Genomic DNA, 19,449 nt, shown 5'->3' with positions numbered 1-19,449 from the left:
GATTCTAAAAAGTGACTGATTTTAATGTGCCTCCTGGAGTCTCTCTTCTCTTCCCAGTGACCAAAAGATCCAAAAATAGTGCAGATTTCTGAAATCAGTGAGCTGAGAGATCTTAATATTTACCACGAAAATAGCAATGAAGAAGTTCAGCAGTTTATCTGCAGGTTTACCACACCACGCCCTTTACCCCAGAACGGAAGGCTCCTATGAGCAGAAGGGCTCACGGAGGGAGAGACTGGAAGCTGCCCAATCTTTGTTGCTTGTCAAAGCCAAAAATTGAATTAAATCAGATGGGTCTTTTGAAAAAGAAAAAACAAAACAGATGAGTCTTTTAAGAAAAAAAAAAAGTGTTGGTCAGCTAAAGACTTATTTAAAAACACATGGTCATCCTGCCATTTGTGGGATCTAAAGACCAAATATAGTATCTGCAGGAGGCATGCTGTTACAATTTAGCAACTATTTCCCAAAACATGGCTGGGATTCTAAAAATGCTAGTCCTATACTCGTGTCTCTAGATGAAGCTCCACTCAGCCTGTCTTTAGGGATTTGAGAAAATTCCACCCCTTTAGCCAAGTGTCTTAATATTGGAGTCTTTGTTTAGTTTTGCTTTACAGTTCTTTTATTTTTAGAATTCTATTACAGCTTATTGTCAAACAGTTAAATGAATACAACTGTATTATATAGGATACCCTGCAGTTGTGTCCACGCATCTTAATGAAAGACTCTGTAACTTCACAGACTGGATTATAGTAATTTTATGAATAATTATTCCACCAACTCTGAAGTCACCATACCCAAATTTATGTGTCCAAATGATTTCAAAGGAGTTTAACCTCATCAGAAGAAAAGTTAAATTTAACTCAGAATCAGGCCCTCTGCTAAATTGTCAAGGTCCACTGCTTTTAACAGGAGCCTAGCTAGGTTCATTTTGTGAACCTGGGTAATTTATGATATTGTTGGCATACAACTGAAATGTTTCTATGTGAGGATAGAAGGCCATTTCTGGAAACTATCATTCACATACTTATTATAGGCCCAATTGGAGCTATTCAATGAGTAAAGTAGGTGGTGGGGTAAGCCAACAATCTGGCCAACTATGTCTAGTGAGCAGGCCATGGAGCCTACTTTAAAAGACACTTTTAAATCAAGTTAATTCAGCCAGTGTTTAGCTGTTTAATACAAACAATCCTTTTTCGCTTCACAACAAAGGTTTGTGGTTATATATTCCACAGCTCTTGGGAAAGCTTTATTACCTCCCTCCCTCAGCGAAGTTGGTTGGGTAGCCCTTAAATTATGACACTTCATAAAGTTAGAATCAGTAACCCTAACTCCTTTAAAAGTTTAACCTGGTTTAGTTTGAGAACATAAGTTCCCAATATATCTGTTTATCTACTTTTTCTTTGCTGGGTGCTTTAACCAGGAACTTTCACAGACTTCTACAGGCCTAGGGATAGTCTAGCTCCTCTGATTAACACAGCCTTGTGACTAGATTCCCATACAGACCCTCTACCCACCCCACTGTCCCTCTTCCCCCCTAAAATAACTTTAGAAGACAATTAAAATTGTAGGCTATGAAGAAAGTTTGCTCAGTTACTTTTTATGATCTGCTGCCCATTATTATGTTGTTTTGAGGGAGTAGATGATCCTTTTTGGAAAGGGAGAAAAATGTAAACAAAGAAAAGATTCTATGGCCCTTTGACAAATTTGCAGTTTTCTGAAGCAGGAAATTGGAACAGTAGAGCCTTGAAAATCTCGGGGATGATTATGTAGCTTGAGTTTTTGTCCATCTCTCTTGGTTTTTTGGCTCCTCTGCCTTTTGTTTCCAGAGCTTGAGGATATTTCATTGCTTGTTAGAACCATCTCCCAGTGACAAAGAGAGGAAGAGAAAACTAACTCCATCTAGTCTGCTTATAAAACATCAACAACTGTCCTGTGCTGATTGGGAAGAATAAAGTGAGGTTTTATCATCCACCCAGCAGTGTTTTACCACCCCCCACCCACCATAGGTAGAGGTACCTCTGGCTGAGAGGTAACTTTGCCCCTCAAGGGACATTTGGCAATGTCTCCATCTATTTTTGATTGTCTCAACTTGGGGGTGATACTGTTATCTAGTGGGTAGAGACCAGCGTTGCTGCTTAACATCCTGCAATGCATCAGAGAGTGTATATTAGTGTATTTGAGAAGGAGATGACGAGGAACAAAGTGAAATAATATATCCCTTAGACAGGTGTTCCTGATTTTATGCAAATCTCCTAAAACTTAATGGCAAATGAGATCTGCATAGATCATGTTGTTTCAGTGTATTTAAAGGTCCCAGTCCTTAGGTGCTTGTGATACTTTGCAATTTTTGTTTTGATAGAGAATATTCCTTGCAGAGGAGCCCTACCTAGACTAATTTTGGCAACACAAATAGGCAGTAACTTGAGAGCTACGTAAACATATTTGCAAACAAGTAATTTTAAATACAGTCAAGTAAGGATCGACAATATTACTTAACATTTTATCATACTTAAAAGAGGCATTGCACGTGCTCGTTTATCTACAGCACAGTGTTCCAATCTCAGCACTACTGATATTTTGGTGTTTAAAATTGTTAGTGATAATCGTTTGTTGTGGAGGACATTCTGATGCATTGCAGGATGTGAAATATATATTCAGGTTGCCTAGGAATTTTTTTTCCAGTCTACGGAGGTATTCCACTAGCTTTGAAATACTGCCTAAAATGAAATAAACACTCTTTTTAAAAAGATCTACAAATAAGCAAGAAGTTAATCCCTCAAGAATTTAGCCTATGACCAGTTCCCTTCTTGTCACATTCTTAACTGGACCTAGGGACAGGGTTCTGAAGAACAGACCAGGATGTTTGGCTTTCCCTTTTTCCTGTCTCAACCCGGCCTGGTCATTAGCTGGCCCAGGCACAACTACCCTAAAGTAACCTTTCCACTTCAAGTAGCCCTCAAAATGTAAGATGGTGGCCCAAGAATAGGAGCTGACATTATCAGCATTATTAATAGCGCAGTGGAAAATCTTGTGTGTTCCACCAAACAAACTGATCTTGTCATGTTTCTTTTGTGTGTTGGAATGCTGATAGGCAAGTGCCAAACAGATTTGAGGTTTGAGGCCGTAGTTTGAATCTTAGTTCATAGCTAACTGACTGTGGATCTTTTATAAGACAGAACAACATGTGGTCTGGCTAGTATTCTCAGTGCAGAAAGAGTTCTAAGATAGGAACAACCTAGTGGCCTAGTCTTGTCCAGAACAGCTTTAGCATTTCACCTAACCCACTGTGGCCCTTCACAAATCGTTTGGAATTCTTAAAAGGAGCCAGGAAGTTCTATGCATTGGAATTTCTGCAATGAGGAAATGCTATATATCTGCTGTGTCCAATTCACTTGACCACTAACTATATGTAACTACTGGGCACTTGAAATGTGGCCCGTGTGCCTGAAGAAATGAATTTTTTATTTTTACTTCTTAAATAGCCACATGTCCTCGTGGCTACTATAATAAACAATGCCAATCTAGGAAACACTAGCTCATTCCACATCTTAATTATAGATGTCCTGATTCTTTTTTCTTTTTTTTTCTCAGTTGTAAATATAACAAAATTAAAAAGAATAGTTGGAAAATAGAAGGAAATTCTGTTTAGCCCTCATATAATTTCATGGGCCTAACATAATTGTTCCAAATTTGATAAATTTTCAAGGCTTTTTTTCTATGTACTTTTAGATGAGTTCAGTATAATTTATCTTATTTTGTTTAACTTTATCTTTTATAACCAGCTTTTTTTTTCATTTAACATTATGAGAGAAATAGACTTTCATACTACTGAATAATATTCACAAGCAATCAGAGTTAATGTTTTCCTATTTCTTAACTTGTGGTACCATAGTTTATTCACTTCCTGTATTTTTGTGAAATTTTGGATTGTTTCATTTGTTGGCTTGCTGGCTTATTTTATTGCTTGTGTTTGGTTTTATGGTCATCATAAAATAATGCTATAGTAAACACATGAGAGCACATTACTATTTCCCCTTCTTAGAATCCATTTACATGCCAAATGATTGAGTCCTATTTAGGTAATGGTTTACATGGTGAATCCATCCCAGATTCATTTTGGAAAAAGTACATTTTCACTATTTAGGTGAAAAATAGACTTGAAAATTACCAAAAGGAAGGAAAGCCAGGACTTTTTCTCTCTGCAGCATGATTTATTCAATAAATTAGGAGACAGATTTACAATCCTTCCCCCATAACAATAAACATTGCTGATAAAATACAACTGCATTCAATGCTGATGACATAGAGCTTTGGTTTGCAAATGGGGAATAAGTTCCTAGGCAAAAATCCTGCAAGTAGAACACCCTGCTGATAGGGACTCCTGGGTGGCTCAGTCGGTTGAGCAACTGCCTTTGGCTCAGGTCATGATCCCAGGAGGGCTGGTGGGATCCAGCCCAGCCTTGGGCTTCCTGCTCAGCGAGGAGTCTGCTTCTCTCTCTTCCTCTGCCCCACCGCCGTGCTCATGCTTGCTCTCAAATAAATAAATAAAACTTTTTTTTTTTAAGATTTCATTTATTTATTCATGAGAGACATACACACAGAGAGAGAGGCACAGACACAGGCAGAAGCAGGCTCCATGCAGGGAGCCCGACGCAGGACCCGATCCCAGGTCTCCAGGATCACACCCTGGGCTGAAGGCAGTGCTAAACCACTGAGCCACCGGGGCTGCCCTAAATAAATAAAACCTTAAAAAAAACAAAAACAAAAACAAAAACCCTGTTGATAATCTCTATAATCTCTAAAAATTAGAAAATTAACAGAGATAAAACAAAAATACCCCCTTTACCTTGTCCCTTGTAAATATATATGTGTAGTTATATATTGTTACATCTCTAAACTATTCTAATTTAAAGCAGCCTAAATATGGTCCAAGTAAACTTTTACACATCTTATAATTAGTAATTATTCTGAAGATGTTGGCTTAAGACATTTTATACTTTGCATAGTGGTAAACTGTCACATCATTTTTAAATTTATTTTGAAACAAATTTTGTATGCTAATGGTTCCCATCCTCAAAGAGCAAAGAGATCCTGCTGGTAACACAGAGAAGTTGAAGACACAACATAATATTAGAATCTAAAAAAAAAAAAAAAAAAATCAAATATTCTCATTATTCCTAATTTGAGATTTAGTTTCTGTTATATCTCTTTGTCTTTGTTTGAATTAATATTTGTGTTTGAGGGATTGCACATGAACTGAATGACTTCGTGCTCATTATACCTTAGGTTACACATGTGAAGCAGCTTTATAAACCACAAAGTACAGTGAAAATCTAATATAAATGTTTTGAAAAGTACTCTTTGCTCATCTTGTATATGAAAAGGAGACATTAAAATCGGTCTAATAGGGGGATCCCGGGGTGGCTCAGTGGTTTAGCGCCTGCCTTTGGCCCAGGGCGTGATTCTAGAGTCCTGGGATCGAGTTCCGCATCAGGCTCCCTGCATGGAGCCTGCTTCTCCTTCTGCCTGTGTCTCTGTGTCTCTCATGAATAAATAAATAAAATCTTAAAAAAAATAAAAATAAAATTAGTCTACTGGAAAGATATGCAAAACTTCTCTTCCTCCCCACCCCCCTTTCTATGGCACAATGAATTTAATAATTTATAGTATGGATCTGTTTTTCTTTCACATAGAAGAATAAAAATGTTTGGCCTGATAAAATAACTGTATTTAGGGCTTTTATTAGTGATATTATCAAAGGACATATATCTTTTCTTCGGAAATGGAACATGAATCTCCAGATGGCAAATCACTGGGACTTTGTTCACAATATGAATGAAGCACATTGCCAGAAATTCATTTCCAAAAAATCAATGCTGTTTGTACTGGAAATGTTTTGTAAAAATGCTTGGCATTCCATCAACCCGTATGCACTTTGTGGATTATCTGGGGGAAAATATTTAAAACCTGAGAGGTTTTCCTCTGCCAGGTGGTTAACCTCTTGCCTTCCTCCTTCAATTCTCTGAAGAATGTGAACTAATTCCAGCATTAATATACACAGCATATCATTATGAGCTTAACTGTGCTTAAAAAAAAGAATAGAAGTAGTTTCAGGGTCACGTATAAATGACTTGCTGTAACTCATGCCACTAGGACCTATAGTTCATGTGGACAAGGAAGAGGGCTCTGTGGTTTGCTTATGCATGCTTTGGACTAAGTAAATCCCAAGTTGTAAGAATTTCTAATTTGCAGCTAATGGAATTCATAGTTTTCTTTCTCGGAATTGTAGGTGGTTTTCATCAGCCTATGCAAAAGTTTTTGGGACTGTGGACTGGTAGCCCTGGACGACATTACAATAGAATTGGGAAGCTGCTCATCTCCAGGTAAGACAGCCAAGGTTTCAAGCGCCCTTTGTCTCCCAGTCCTGTGCCAGCACATCCTGTTTCTCTAAGAATACACCAAATACATTTAATCTGGGGCTTGCTTTTGTGGGTTTTTTTTGTTGTTGTTGTTTTCTTGCCAGAAGTGCCTCTGTCCAGATCTGTGTAGTAAGTTTTAGAATTTAGAAATGATGATTTGTATATAATGTATGACTTTGTACATGTGACTTGACTTCTATATCCTCATCTTTAAGAGAAGTAGTAATAGTAATACCTACCTGAACAGTGGGAATAATACCTGTACATGCCCTCGCATGCGGGACCTGGCATTTTTAATGTTGTCTTACATGAATGTAGATTTTCAAGTGATATTGATGAAATCATTATTATACAGATACTATACTAAACATGTAATTTTTCTTTTTCCTTTTTTTTTTTTAGAGAGGTAGTGCAGGGCAGAGGGGGAGAGAGAATCTTAGGCAGGTGCCACACCCAGTGTGGAGCCTGTAAGCATGTAATTTTTAAATGATAATGAAATGAAATATTTTCTAAGTGAATTAAATGACAGTGGAACAGTGGACCAAGCATGGATGACAGGGACAAAATAAAGATGGTGGCCATGTGTCGGACACTATGTCTAATGAGATAATGGTGCATACCTCAGCCTGTATCTACTGATTACCACTGCATCCTAAACCATAGGTGTATCTATTTCTCTAACAAACAGGCAGATTGTGGTATCAGTGTGGCACTGCAGGATCATCTCCTTGTTTAGCTAATTAAAAGATAATTTGTTTTTAGCCTCTTGATTTGTGAGGCACTGCAAGGATAACACAAAGAAAAGAAAGATAAAAAAAATCTCTACAGTCGAGGCATAGCTTGTACCGTATATAAAATAAAATGGAGTAAAATAATTATTATGCAAGAGATGTAATAAAAACAGGTGGTAGATTAGAGAAATTTGCTAAGAATCTCAATGCAGAAAGGTACAACCATGTTCAGGCAAAGAAGTTTCCAGTAAGTGGGAGGTGGCACCATTCTCATTTTAAGAATCATCATCCAAAGACATAAATACTTGTTTTTGGAAATGGAAAATAAGGCTCCAGGTGACACAACACGAAGCCCTAATATTTATTTAGCTACTATTTATTGAGAACTTCATGTTCTAAATACTTTATGTGCATCATCTCACTGAACACAGTCCCGTGAGGTAGGTGAGAATACTGAAGCTCAGAGAAAGTCACTCACTTGCTCCACGCATGTTAAACTGTGTCTCCAGAAGCACAGTGAGCCTTTGCATGTTCTCTGCTTCCCTCCAGGCAACTATAGAGTTGTTCTAAGGATTTCCTTCACTTATCCTGGATTTCTGAAGAAACCTATTCTAGGCAATTTTATTATTTTCCATATTTCCATAAAGGCAATTTCCCTCCAATTTTCAGAGCTTTGTAAGCTCCTTCGGGCAAATAAACTCACCAATCAGAGGAGGTTTCTTTCTCGAAGTTATCCCGACACCTTGGAATCTAGATTTCTGATTTTTCTCCACTGCTATGGCAGAACCCACAGTAGAATCCAGGCTCTAGCTGGGGGCAAGAGGTTGGCATAGGTGGGTGGCCAGCTGGGGGGTAGGGAGGCTGCCTCTGCTCAAGCTCAGGCGTATGGCCAGGTGACATCCATACATGCAGGGTGGGCTTCTTCTAAGCCACGGGATGCATTTTCTTTGAAAAGGCCTTAACAATTACAACACCTACTGTTTCCTTACAGAGAGGCTTCCACCTCCACCTGGAGAGTGTACTTTTGAACAAGATGAATGTGCATTTACTCAGGAGAGAAGAAACCGGAGCAGCTGGCATAGGAGGAGAGGAGAAACTCCCACCTCCTACACGGGACCAAAGGGAGATCACACTACTGGGGTAGGTGAGTTATGCCACATGGTACTGTTTGCTAAGGAAACCTGACCGAGCTTTCTAGGGGGTCATTCACTGCATTTTGGAAGGCGCAAATTTATGTCCTGGGTCTAGAATGAGCTACACATGCGATTCAACACCCCTGGGATAGATCGTCAAATTTGTGCATTCAAGATTGTTCTTTCTGCTTATACGTTGTTTATGTATCTTGCGCAAAGAGGATTTAAATGGGCTTACAAAGATATGCACACAAAAATAATTTAATTAGAAGTGGGTTTAAAAATAAAAGAGAGAGGGACAGCATGAAGGAAAAAAAAAAGTAGTGATCTAAGCTGGAGCCAGCACTGAGGCCTCGAATGAAAAATGTGCTGGCAGACAAGGGAGGGAACATTAGCGTGCGAGCTTGACTCTACATTTTCTAGCAGCTGAAACAAAGATGAAAAACATGATTTACTGTGTCCTTAGGCTAAAGAAGAAGCACTCCACCAAGGGGTGTAGAAAATAAGGGGGTGCATTTTCTGCAGAAAATATATGAAGGACAATGAAATACACTAAATGTTGATTTATTATCACCATGTGCAGCAGTTGTAAACAATGTCAGTGGTAATATACCCCATACAGAATAGAGCTTTCTCACAGACACTCTTAATTTCGCTTAGTGTATCCATTGGGTGCACACTGTTCAGTCCAGAGAAGCAGAACAATGCCTGATCATAAGCTTGCAGAGATACTTTCTCAAGGGTCCTAGCAAAGAAGCCATTATAATAGGAAATACAAAGGGAGGGGCTCCTGGGAGACTTAGTCAGTTGGGCTTTGAACGTTGATTTCAGCTCAGGTCGTGATCTCGGGTCCTGGGATCAAGCCCCAGATTGGGCTCCACACTCAGCAAGGAGTCTGCTTTTCTCTCTCTCTCTCTCTCTCTCTCCCTCCCTCCTTCTCTCTCTCTCTCTTTTCCTCTCCCTCTAGCCCTCTCCTTGCTCACACACTCTCTCTCTTTCTCAAATAAATACATAAATCTTTCTAGATAAATAAATAATACAAAGGTGAGTTAGCTACTGCTATTTCTTATGGCCTACCTCAAGATAAGCCTATGGAATAACACCAGAGAGCACCCTGCAGTGTAACCTGTTTGTGAATTGGCTAAACTTGATGGGGTACCATCAGGAACAGCTTTATTCTTTCTTTGGACGCTCTCTTGAAACGTACCCTAAAATATTCTCCTTTCTCCATCCCCCGATCCCTTAGTTTCCCAGTCCTGTTGAGGTATTAGAATAGTTACCTACTTCTTTGTGTTACACAATCCAGTCCAAATCAAATCTTCAGTTTCTCGTTCAATTGAGTCACCTCTTTTTCCCTTGGCTGAGATCTAACTCGTAGTTTGGGAATTAGAAAAGGGAAGAAAGTTCCTTTGTTTTCTTTGTTGGACTTCCTCTTCCACCCCTCATTTCATGATCTTTATTCAGGATAAGTGGAAGAGAGATGGAAAGAAAAGAACTTTTAAAATAGTGGGTGCTAGGGACACCTTTGGCTCAAGGCGTGATCCTGGGATCCTGGGATGGAGTCCCACATCAGGCTCCCCTCCAGGAACCTGCTTCTCTCTCTGCCTGTGTCTCTACCTCTCTCTCTCTGTGTCTCTCATGAATAAATAAACAAAATATTTTTTTTAAAGTAAAATAATAAAATAAAATAGTGGGTGCTATTTCAGATTCTCTCTTGACTGATGAATATCCTCTGTTATAGCAGATACCTAAATATTGGCTCTTTGGGGAACCACTGCATCTTACAATATCTGGCAGTGTACTTTCTGGCTAATGTCCTGTGACCACCTTCTCTTCCCTTAGTGCTTGCTCTGCAAGCCACAACTCACACAGACTTTCTCCATGGGTTCTACCTGGCAGTTTTGGATTGGGGTCCCTTCAAGAGCTCTTGATTCCATCCACCTTCCATGAGTGTCCATTTGACCTCAGGCACTAATGCACTCTTGCCTGATTAAGGAGATGTGCAGGTTGGTCCTACCACCGACCTTTCTTTCTTTCCTTCTGCGTTCGGGAGCTTATTCTGGAACACTGTTGCTTCAATAGACATGATGTTAAAGACATTCAGCATTGGTCCAGTAGAATAGATTCCCACTTCCAGCACTGAGTAGAAGATTCTAAGGGGTCTCTAAGAGTATGTGAGGCTGTATCTGGAAGACCAGGGGGTTAAAAAGATAATTGAAAGACTTGTATGAAAAAAAAAAAAAAGAAAGTCTTGTATGTTAATACTGTTTTGGTTGGGAATAGTTTGTTGCCCTTTGTAACAGACAAAATCCATTTAGGGTTAGCTCTAGGGACAATTTGATGCAGAGGATAAAACTGTGTGATCAGGAGCCAGTTTCCCTCCTGTCTACCTCTCTGCTCTGGTTTTTTGGGGTTGACTCTAATCTTAGATAGGCTCTCATCTCATGATAGCAAGACGGCTGTAGCAACTGTAGGTCTTTCAATATTAAATCTAGTGGAAAGGGCGGCCTTGGTGGCTCAGCAGTTTAGTGCTGCCTTCAGCCCAGGGTGTGATCCTGGAGACCCGGGATCAAGTCCCACATCAGGTTCCCTGCATGGAGCCTGCTTCTCCCTCTGCCTGTGTCTCTGCCCTTTTCTCTCTCTCTCTCTCTCTCTCTCTGTCTCTCATGAATAAATAAATAAAATATTAAAAATAAATAAATCGAGTGGAAAGAGGTAACTCAAACAAAAATTTTAAAAAGTGAGTTTCATTGGCTCTGATTGATAATGTCTTCAGGGCAAGGTACTGCCAACCTTGGTTTTGAATCCCCATAGGGCTTAATCTTGTACCTTGTATACTACAGATGCTCAGAAATGTCTTTGGAATGAATAAATGAGCTATAAGCCCTCCTTGACACATATAAATAACTAGCCATTTATTTAGCAAAACCCCTAGAAGTAGGGAGGTATCTTTTTATTATAAGAGGAGTAGAGAAAGGTCAGGAACAAATCAGTTTGAGTTAGAGTCCATTGTAATCATGATGTTGTATTTATGTGCATTTTTCTTGGATGGAGGAGAGTTGATAGTTTTTCTTCCATTTCTCAGAGACACCAAGAAGGCTAGTTGTAGCAGATCTGAGAAGAGATACTCTCAAAGAGAGCTATGCTGTGGTAGATTGCCACAGGGGAATTTTCAGGGTAACATGCTGTGGAATGTCTTGGACATAGAAGAGAGCACAAAGCAAAAATAATAAGCAGTGGAGGAAAGGGGTCTTTGAAAAGGGCAAGGAGGGTCACCAGACTTCCACGAGGTACAGACCAATGAACTTTGGAATTATACCCCACTCACTATGTATGGAGCCATGAGATAGTTACATAAAATCTCTTCATTTCATTTGTGTCATCTCAAAGATTATATAAGAATAATTATAGCCCCTTGCCTATCTACCTGCTTTATAGGCTGGTTAAGTTTAAAAATTGAGAGATTTGGGACTCAACTGCTGCTACGGTCCAAATCTCACTTCTACCTTGAACATCTCTAAATGTCATTTCCTTATCTGTATGTGGAATAATTAGTACCTACATCATAGATTGTGGTGACATTTATGTATGTATCATTTATATGTGAGACAATATCTAAAACATAAGGGGCAGCCTGGGTGGCTCAGTGGTTTAGTGCCACCTTCAGCCCAGAGCCTGATTCTGGAGACCCGGGGTTGAGTCCCACGTTGGGCTCCCTGCATGGAGCCTGCTCCTCCCTCTGCCTGTGTCTCTGCCTCTCTCTCTCTCTCTCTCTCTCTCTCTCTCCCTCCCTCCCTCTCTCTCTCTCATGAATAAATAAATAAAATCTTTTTAAAAAAATCTAAAACATAGTTAGGATATGACCTGGTATATAATAAATGCTCTAATGCTCTATTATTCATTTGTTCTTTCACTCAACAAATATCCATTGAGTATCTACTATGTGCCAAGTCCAGTTTAGATACTTAGGAAACACAGATGAACAAAACAAAACAATCATTTGCCCTCTTGGGCCTTCTAATCTAGCAGGTGGAGAACAGACAATGAAGACTACACTGAAGTATAAATTATATAGGTTAGAAGGTAATAAATTGCTACAGAAAAAAATAGAGTAGGGCAGGGGAGCTTGGAAATTGGGAGGAGGATGTGAATGGAGTTGGCTTATCTAAATAGTAGAGGCACAACAGAGCTCATTGAGAAGGTCACCTGGAAAGAGTTGAGGTAGCTGTCCTAGTGTGTATCTGGGAAGAAGTGTCTCAAGCAGAGGGAGCAGCCAGTGGGAAGCCCCTAAAGTGAAAGTATGCTCACTGTGTCCCACAGACAACAAGGCTGGTTTTGCTAAACAGAGTGAGTTGGGGAGGGAGTACTAGGAAGTGAGATCAGAGAAATAATCGTGGGCCAGGTCCTGGCCTTTTCATTTGTTAAAAAGACTTTGGATTTTAATTTACCTGAAATGGGAGGACACTGGAAAATATTGAGCTTAGTGAAGAAGTGGCCTGGCCCCATTTTGAGAGAATCACTGTGGCTGCTCTGTTGAAAAAAGACTAAAAAATGGAAATGGGACAAGAGTGAAATCAGAGAACCCAGTTGGAATAAGGCGAGGCATCCAGGTAACTGATGGTGATGGTGAATTTGCAGTGAGGGTGGATTTACCAATGACAGTCCAGGTGGTAAGAAGGAGTGAAATTCTGGATATATTTTGAAAGCAGAGGCAACAGAATCTCTTAATAGATTAAATATGAGTATAAGAGAAAGAGAGGAATCAAGAATGATTTCAACGATTTTGACCTGAGCAACTAGAATATGAGTTGTGGACAACTAAATAGAAAAGATTGAGTGGAGCAGTTTATTGGGAAGATCAGAAGCTCAGTTTTAAATATGTCAGGTTTGAGATTCTTAATAGATATTCAAGGGGGGAGGGGTGTCGAGTGGACAGTCGGGGGTCGGGGGGGTCAGGAGAATGGCCAAGCTGGAAGTTGTTGGCATATGAATAATATTTAAAACCATATAACTAGGTGAGATCTCCAAGGGAGGTCTTGTAGACCCAAAAGTGGACCAAGGGATAAGCCTTGGAGCACTCCAAAGTTCAGAGGTCAGAAAAGGAAGAACCAGCAAAGGAGACAGAGAAGAGTGGCCAGTATCACTGATGACATTGTACGGGAGCCGCTCCTGCAGTGCCTGTGGGAAGTAGAGACTCAACAAAGGTGTCCCCACCCCTCCCTTCCTCATCTCCATGACCTCTCCTTCCTTGGCTCTCTTTTCACTGGTGGCCATGGCTGTTGCTGCCACCTCAGTCACCCTCATGCCAGTCTAGTGGTACTTACCTAATCCTTCTATGCATATATCACTTTTATCTTCCCAAGTGGATCATAAATAACTTCAGGAGTGGGTATTTGGACTCAGTATGAGCTTGCCAGTGCTGCCTTAATAAAATACCTCAAATACTGGTGGGCAGCTTAAACAATAGAAATTTATTTTCTCATGATCCAGGAGGCGAGAAGTCCAATCCAAGCTCAAGGTATTGAGAGGATTGGTTTGTTTCTGAGGCTTCTCTGCTCAGCTTGCAGATGCCCTTCTTCCGGTGGTGGCCTCACATGGTTGGCCCTCGGTCTTTGTGGTCTGTGTCCTGAGCTTTAGTCATTGGATTAGGACCCACCCTAACATTTATTCATGAGAGACACACAGAGAGAGACAGAGACACAGGCAGAAGGAGAAGCAGGTTCCCGATGCGGGACTCAATCCCAGGACCCGAGCATCACACCCTGGGCCAAAGGTAGACGCTCAACCACTGAGCCACCCAGGTGCCCCCTAACTACCTTTTTAAAAGAGCTATCTGCAAATACAGTCACATTCTGAAGTACCAGAGTGAGGGCTTTAGTGTGTGAATTTTAGAAGGATGCAGTACAACACATAACAGAATTCCCTGGAGTTAGTGCACGGTGTGCTGAATCCTGAGGGAGCAAGGTAAGCTCTTCTTCCAGAAAATGAATGGTCCCTGTCCTGCCCCTCTCAACTTTCTAATAAGATAATTCAAAGTTGTTTAATTTGCATACCACATTCTACCCCGTTCCCTCCACACACAAAATCCGTGATAACCTAGCAAAAGCACATTCAGTAGATCTTCAATTACTCATAATTTTCCTCCTTTATTTACCTTTTTTGCTGATTTATGGGGGATGCATTGGTTAACTGGGTGTGGCTTTGTGTTAAGAAATATGATATGATAGTGTTTGCTTTGTCTCTGAAAACTTTGAAGGATGTTTCAGCTGGCTGGATGTTTCTGCAAAGATGATAATGCAAAAACATCTTTGTGTGCCCACTATTCACTCCCAGTAAATGCTTTATTCATTAAATGAAATCCTCTGATGCACAATCAAGAGAATTTTGATTTTTTTTTCAGCACACTGCTTCCAGGGTCTGCCTTCTTCTTCATTCTTTATCTTACCTGTTTCAATGCAAATTTTTAGAAAGTTCTCAAGGCACCTTTCAATTTTCTAACTAAAGAAAATCTTTTACAGGTTATATCTTTTTTATTCCTATCTACAGTAATGCCGGCGAGGCAGCAAATTTTGCCATGGGTACCTACATATATGGAATTGGATTAAAGATGATTTGGTTTTGTTCTTAGAATTACTTTAGCAATTGCTTTACTAGGGAAATAATGTTAGCTAGTGATCATTTATGGAACATTTACCATGTGCAGGCACTATGCTGGGGACTTTATATCTTGTCTTAGTCAATTTGAGCTGCTATAATGAAAGTACCACAGACTGGATGGTGTAAACAAACATTTTTTTCTCTCAATTCTGGAGGTTGGGAAGTCTAAGATCAAGGCACCCACAGATTGGGTGTCTTGTGAGAGCCTGCTTCCTTGTTCATAGACAGCCACCTTGTCACTGTGTCTCCTCATGGCTGAAGGGGCAAAGGAGCTCTCTGGGTTCTCTTTTAAAAGGGTACTAATCCAGGACACCTGGGTGGCTCAGTGGTTGAGTGTCTGCCTTATGGCAGACATCTTATGGGATGCAGTTGAACACCTGCTTTCAGCTCAGGGTGTGATCCCAGCATCCTGGGATCGAGTCTCACATCAGGCTCTCCACAGGGAACCTGCTTCTCTCTCTGCCTATGTCTCTGCCTCTCTCTGTGTCTCTCATGAATGAATGAATGAATGAATTTTTTAAAAGGTACTAATCCCATTGAAGAGAGTTCACCTCTATGACCCAATCAGCTCCCAAGGCCTCCCCTCCTAATATCATCATGTTGGGGGATAGGATTTCAACATATAAATTTGGGAGGGGGAGGCATGGGTATTCAGTTTGTAAACACATCCTTACCACAATCTGTAAAGTAAGTGGAAGTGCCTGTTTTTCACATGAGAAAACCAAAATTGGGAGAATTTAAGTGTTTTTCCATGGCCACGGAGTAGTAACAGGTAGAGTAAGGACAGAATCTCAGGAATGTCAGACTCTACTGGCTATATCCTGGCCACACTGTCTCACCAGAGTTTCTCTGCCTTCGTGATACTAGGACACTGCAAACGACCTGGAACAACTGTGACAGCTTCTATGTGAAAGGCCCAGTTCTTCACATAGCAGCATGATCTCACCCCAACACCTTTCAGCCAAAGAAGGGTATCTTCTCTTGGAAAGGATATATTCAAACTGATGGTATTTTTAGACATCTATAGAAATGCATCTAGCAGAAAGTAAATTCTTTTCTGAGCTATTTCTGATGGCAGCAAACCAGTGTTGTAAATTTAACTCCAGGGCTGCAGCCTGCACATCTAGTGTGTGTCCTAAGGCCTGAAAGGGTGGCTTCTTCTTTCTCTGGAGTCCAGTGGCTTGAGACATAAGTAGGTGGATATATTGGCTCTCAGATTACAATATGACAGGTACCACTCGTTCAAAAATTAAAGTATTAGCAAATAAAGGCCCCTTTAAAACATTTATTTTTTTCAAGCCACCAGTGTCACACGCTATGTGTATATAAGATGAAACATCTTATGGGATGCAGTTGAACACCTTCTTTCAGCTCAGGGTGTGATCCCGGGGTTCTGGGATCGAGTCCCGCATCAGGCTTCCCGGAGGGAGCCTGCTTCTTCTTCTGCATGTGTCTCTGCCTCTGTCTCTCTGTTTCTCTCATGAATAAATAAGTAAAATCCTTAAAAAAGAAAAAGAAACATCTTAGAACTGGGAGCAGTCACAAATCCAGATGATCTTGATTTATTCCCCATTTTCTTAGCATCTACTATGCCTTATGCACCAAATAATTGTCCCAAAATTATGATAAGTATAGTATTAAGGGTTAAGTTCTAGAGAAGTTGGAACCACACAGAGAGAAGCAGCTAGCTCTCCTTGGGAGCATCTTGAAGGATGAGTGAGAGTTCACCAAGAAGAATGGCAAGATGAAGGATCCCTGGGTGGCGCAGCAGTTTAGCGCCTGCCTTTGGCCCAGGGCGCGATCCCGGAGACCCAGGATCGAATCCCACATCGGGCTCCCGGTGCATGGAGCCTGCTTCTCCCTCTGCCTGTGTCTCTGCCTCTCTCTCTCTCTCTGTGACTATCATAAATAAATTAAAAAAAAAAAAAAAAAAAAGAATGGCAAGATGAGGTAGCATTTCAGAACAAGGGAATGGCACGTGCAAAGTATGGAACCACTTAACTAGTATGCCACCTAACTAGGTGGCAGCTTCAGGGAACTATAAACGATTCTACTTGGTGGGTGTATAGGAAACTGCCAGGCAGGATTCCCAAGAAAGTGACGTCCAAGATACAAGTTTGTATACAGGTAGTATTTTTGGAGGTGTGGTGCCAAGGAGCAGAATGTGGATTGAAGGTAGCCAAAGCAAGGAAGGGGGCAGAACAGATACAAGGATGCATCATTTAACTTGGCCACTGTTGTGTCCAACTGGTTGCTGGATCCTATGGGACCTCTCAGAAGCCATGAAGATTGCCAAGAGTATTTTGAGGCTTTGCAAAGCCCCGCCCCAACCTCACCCGTGCACATCCCATGTGCACATCCCATGACCTATTTTTTTTTCTTTAAAAATTTTTGGTCAGTCTTTTGTTAGCTTCAATTGTTAATTTCACCTCAGGCAGTTGCAGTGTTAAACAATTATTTACCTGATTGCTTTTGACAAATGCCCTGGAGATAAGGCTGTTCATACAAAGTAAGGTCTACCTCAGTCAAATTAAATAAAGAGAAGCCTTAAGAAGTTGCCCGTGCTTTGTCAAACAGGTCAAATAGTGACAATTTTCTGGGGACAGGATTTGGGGTAGCTCCAAACCAGTTCAGCCCCTTGCATAATTGCTGTAGGCTACTGCTTTTTACAGATACTTGAGTTGTAAAGATCCTGGTTTTCAAGTTTATCTTGGAGTAGGAGAATGAAGATGGGATTAGGTCAGGCTAAAAATTTACCTTTCTTAGCAAGATTATCATTTTTCTTGAATTAAAACTCGTAGATTGTTGTATGCCTTTAGTTAATTTCCAGAGTTCTGAATAAGTTGATTTGACAGTTTTTTTAAATCTTCCCCTTGCTTTGATAGAGAAACACTTTCAGAGGAACTTACTCTGGTATTCTCAAAGCTCCACATTCGTCCCCAACTTCTTTCTCTTTAAGAGATTCAAATTCTTTGATGAAATTTATCTTATCTTCTAGTTCTTGGCCATAATACTAAATGGTCGTATTATCAAATTATTTTTTTTGTATTATTAAATTATTAAGCATATTATTTTACACTCCTTAAAAGTGTGATAGCTCCATAGCTGGGTCACCTGTGCTTCTGTTCCTGTAGTCTGTTTTCCCCCCCGCTTTGGCCCAGTTTCTTGAAATATCTGGTGTTTTAATTGATTACTGAACATTGAGAATGAAAAATTATAGAATCCTTAGTGATGATGTGTTTTTCCCCAGAGAGGATTTAATCTCTTCTCAAATAGCTGGCTTGAGTAGAACAGGTCGCCTCAGCCCAATCAGAACTAGGCCAACTTGAGCAAGTGTTGCTTTGCTGGATCAACATCTTGTTCTCTCCTACACCTAGGAGATATTCTCTGAGAGCAAACCCTGGCGTTTAATGAGGGCCCTCCTCTTTAGTATCTCCTAGACTAATTTTTATCTCTTCAGCTGGTGAGATTGCTAAAAACTCTGTTTTGCATTTGACTTCTTGGCTCTTGCCCTCCACAGCTTAAGCATTTGGCACATGACTCAAGGGAAGATTGCCAAGTGATGCGCTCACTTTTCTGTGCCTCTCTTTTCTCACAAAACTTGACTCTGAAGCCCTGGCTGCCTTGGCAACCCAGAACTCCAGTTACTATCTTCCCAACCCACTAAATTCTGTTGGCTTCTCAGCCTCTTGCTAGCTGCTTTCTCTGTTTAACTTCTGAACTGACGAGGCAAATGCCCCGTGGGGAAAAACAGCTTGAAGAATGTTGAATTCACTTTCCTGACCTCCTTTTCCTGGCAACTCGGCCCCCTCGAATCCTTCCTGCTTCCTCTCTGCTAGTACCAAGACAGGTGTTTTCTAAAATATATAGATATTATCCATTGTTTTTCCAACTCTTCTCAGCAGGAGTGTAGGTCTGCTACAAATTACTCAACATAGCCAGAAGGGGATGTCTCTGGTATTTCATTTTTTTGGCATCATTTATCTAAGAACATAATTATTATACTCAAAATTTGAAGGCATTTGCTTTTCTCCTCTGTACCCACCAATCATAGAGTTTTGAACGAGATCTTTGTGTCTCTGGTCTCCTTAAACTGTATTCTTTAATTGATATTTCTACTATTCTACTCAGGATCTTGCTATATTTGAGATTATGTTATCATACGGTGTTCTGTTCTTTGAGAAGGGGTAATAGGAGGAAAATATTAAAATTTACATTTATACTGCCTTTGGCTATAAACTGCCTGAGAGACTATGATTTTCTACTTCTTTCCCTTTATAACTCTCAGTCTTGAGTAGTAAATATTGGAGACAATTGACATAGTAATAAAGTACTCCAGATGCCTTTTATTTAATTATCATAAAAACCACTTGACGATCACCTCATATTTTTATAGTAATGTAATTTTATAGTAAATGTAATGTTGCTTAGATGAATGTCACCAGAATTTCTCTCCAGCAGGGGATAGAGTCTGAAAGAATAAGAAAATTTTAGTTGACTCAACAAATT

At 40.2% G+C, this 19,449-nt stretch overlaps 1 protein-coding gene across 3 annotated transcripts in view; it reads left to right on the top strand.

Annotated features, from left to right (window-relative positions):
• MAMDC2 (MAM domain containing 2) overlaps positions 1–19,449 on the top strand; it is a 148,385-nt gene that overhangs the window by 111,171 nt on the left and 17,765 nt on the right. For 2 of the 3 annotated variants that reach the window (XM_072838466.1, XM_072838476.1), the window contains exons 10-11: positions 6,290–6,383; positions 8,142–8,290. In XM_072838466.1, coding sequence (XP_072694567.1) covers positions 6,290–6,383; positions 8,142–8,290 — 243 coding nt within the window. Of the gene's footprint in view, positions 1–6,289; positions 6,384–8,141; positions 8,295–19,449 lie in introns of all 3 variants that reach the window. The other variant, XM_072838459.1, reaches the window with a different exon arrangement.

The sequence above is a fragment of the Canis lupus genome, chromosome 1 (assembly GCF_048164855.1).
Source record: "Canis lupus baileyi chromosome 1, mCanLup2.hap1, whole genome shotgun sequence".
NCBI lineage: Eukaryota > Metazoa > Chordata > Mammalia > Carnivora > Canidae > Canis > Canis lupus.
This window is presented reverse-complemented; position numbering and strand designations above follow the sequence as displayed.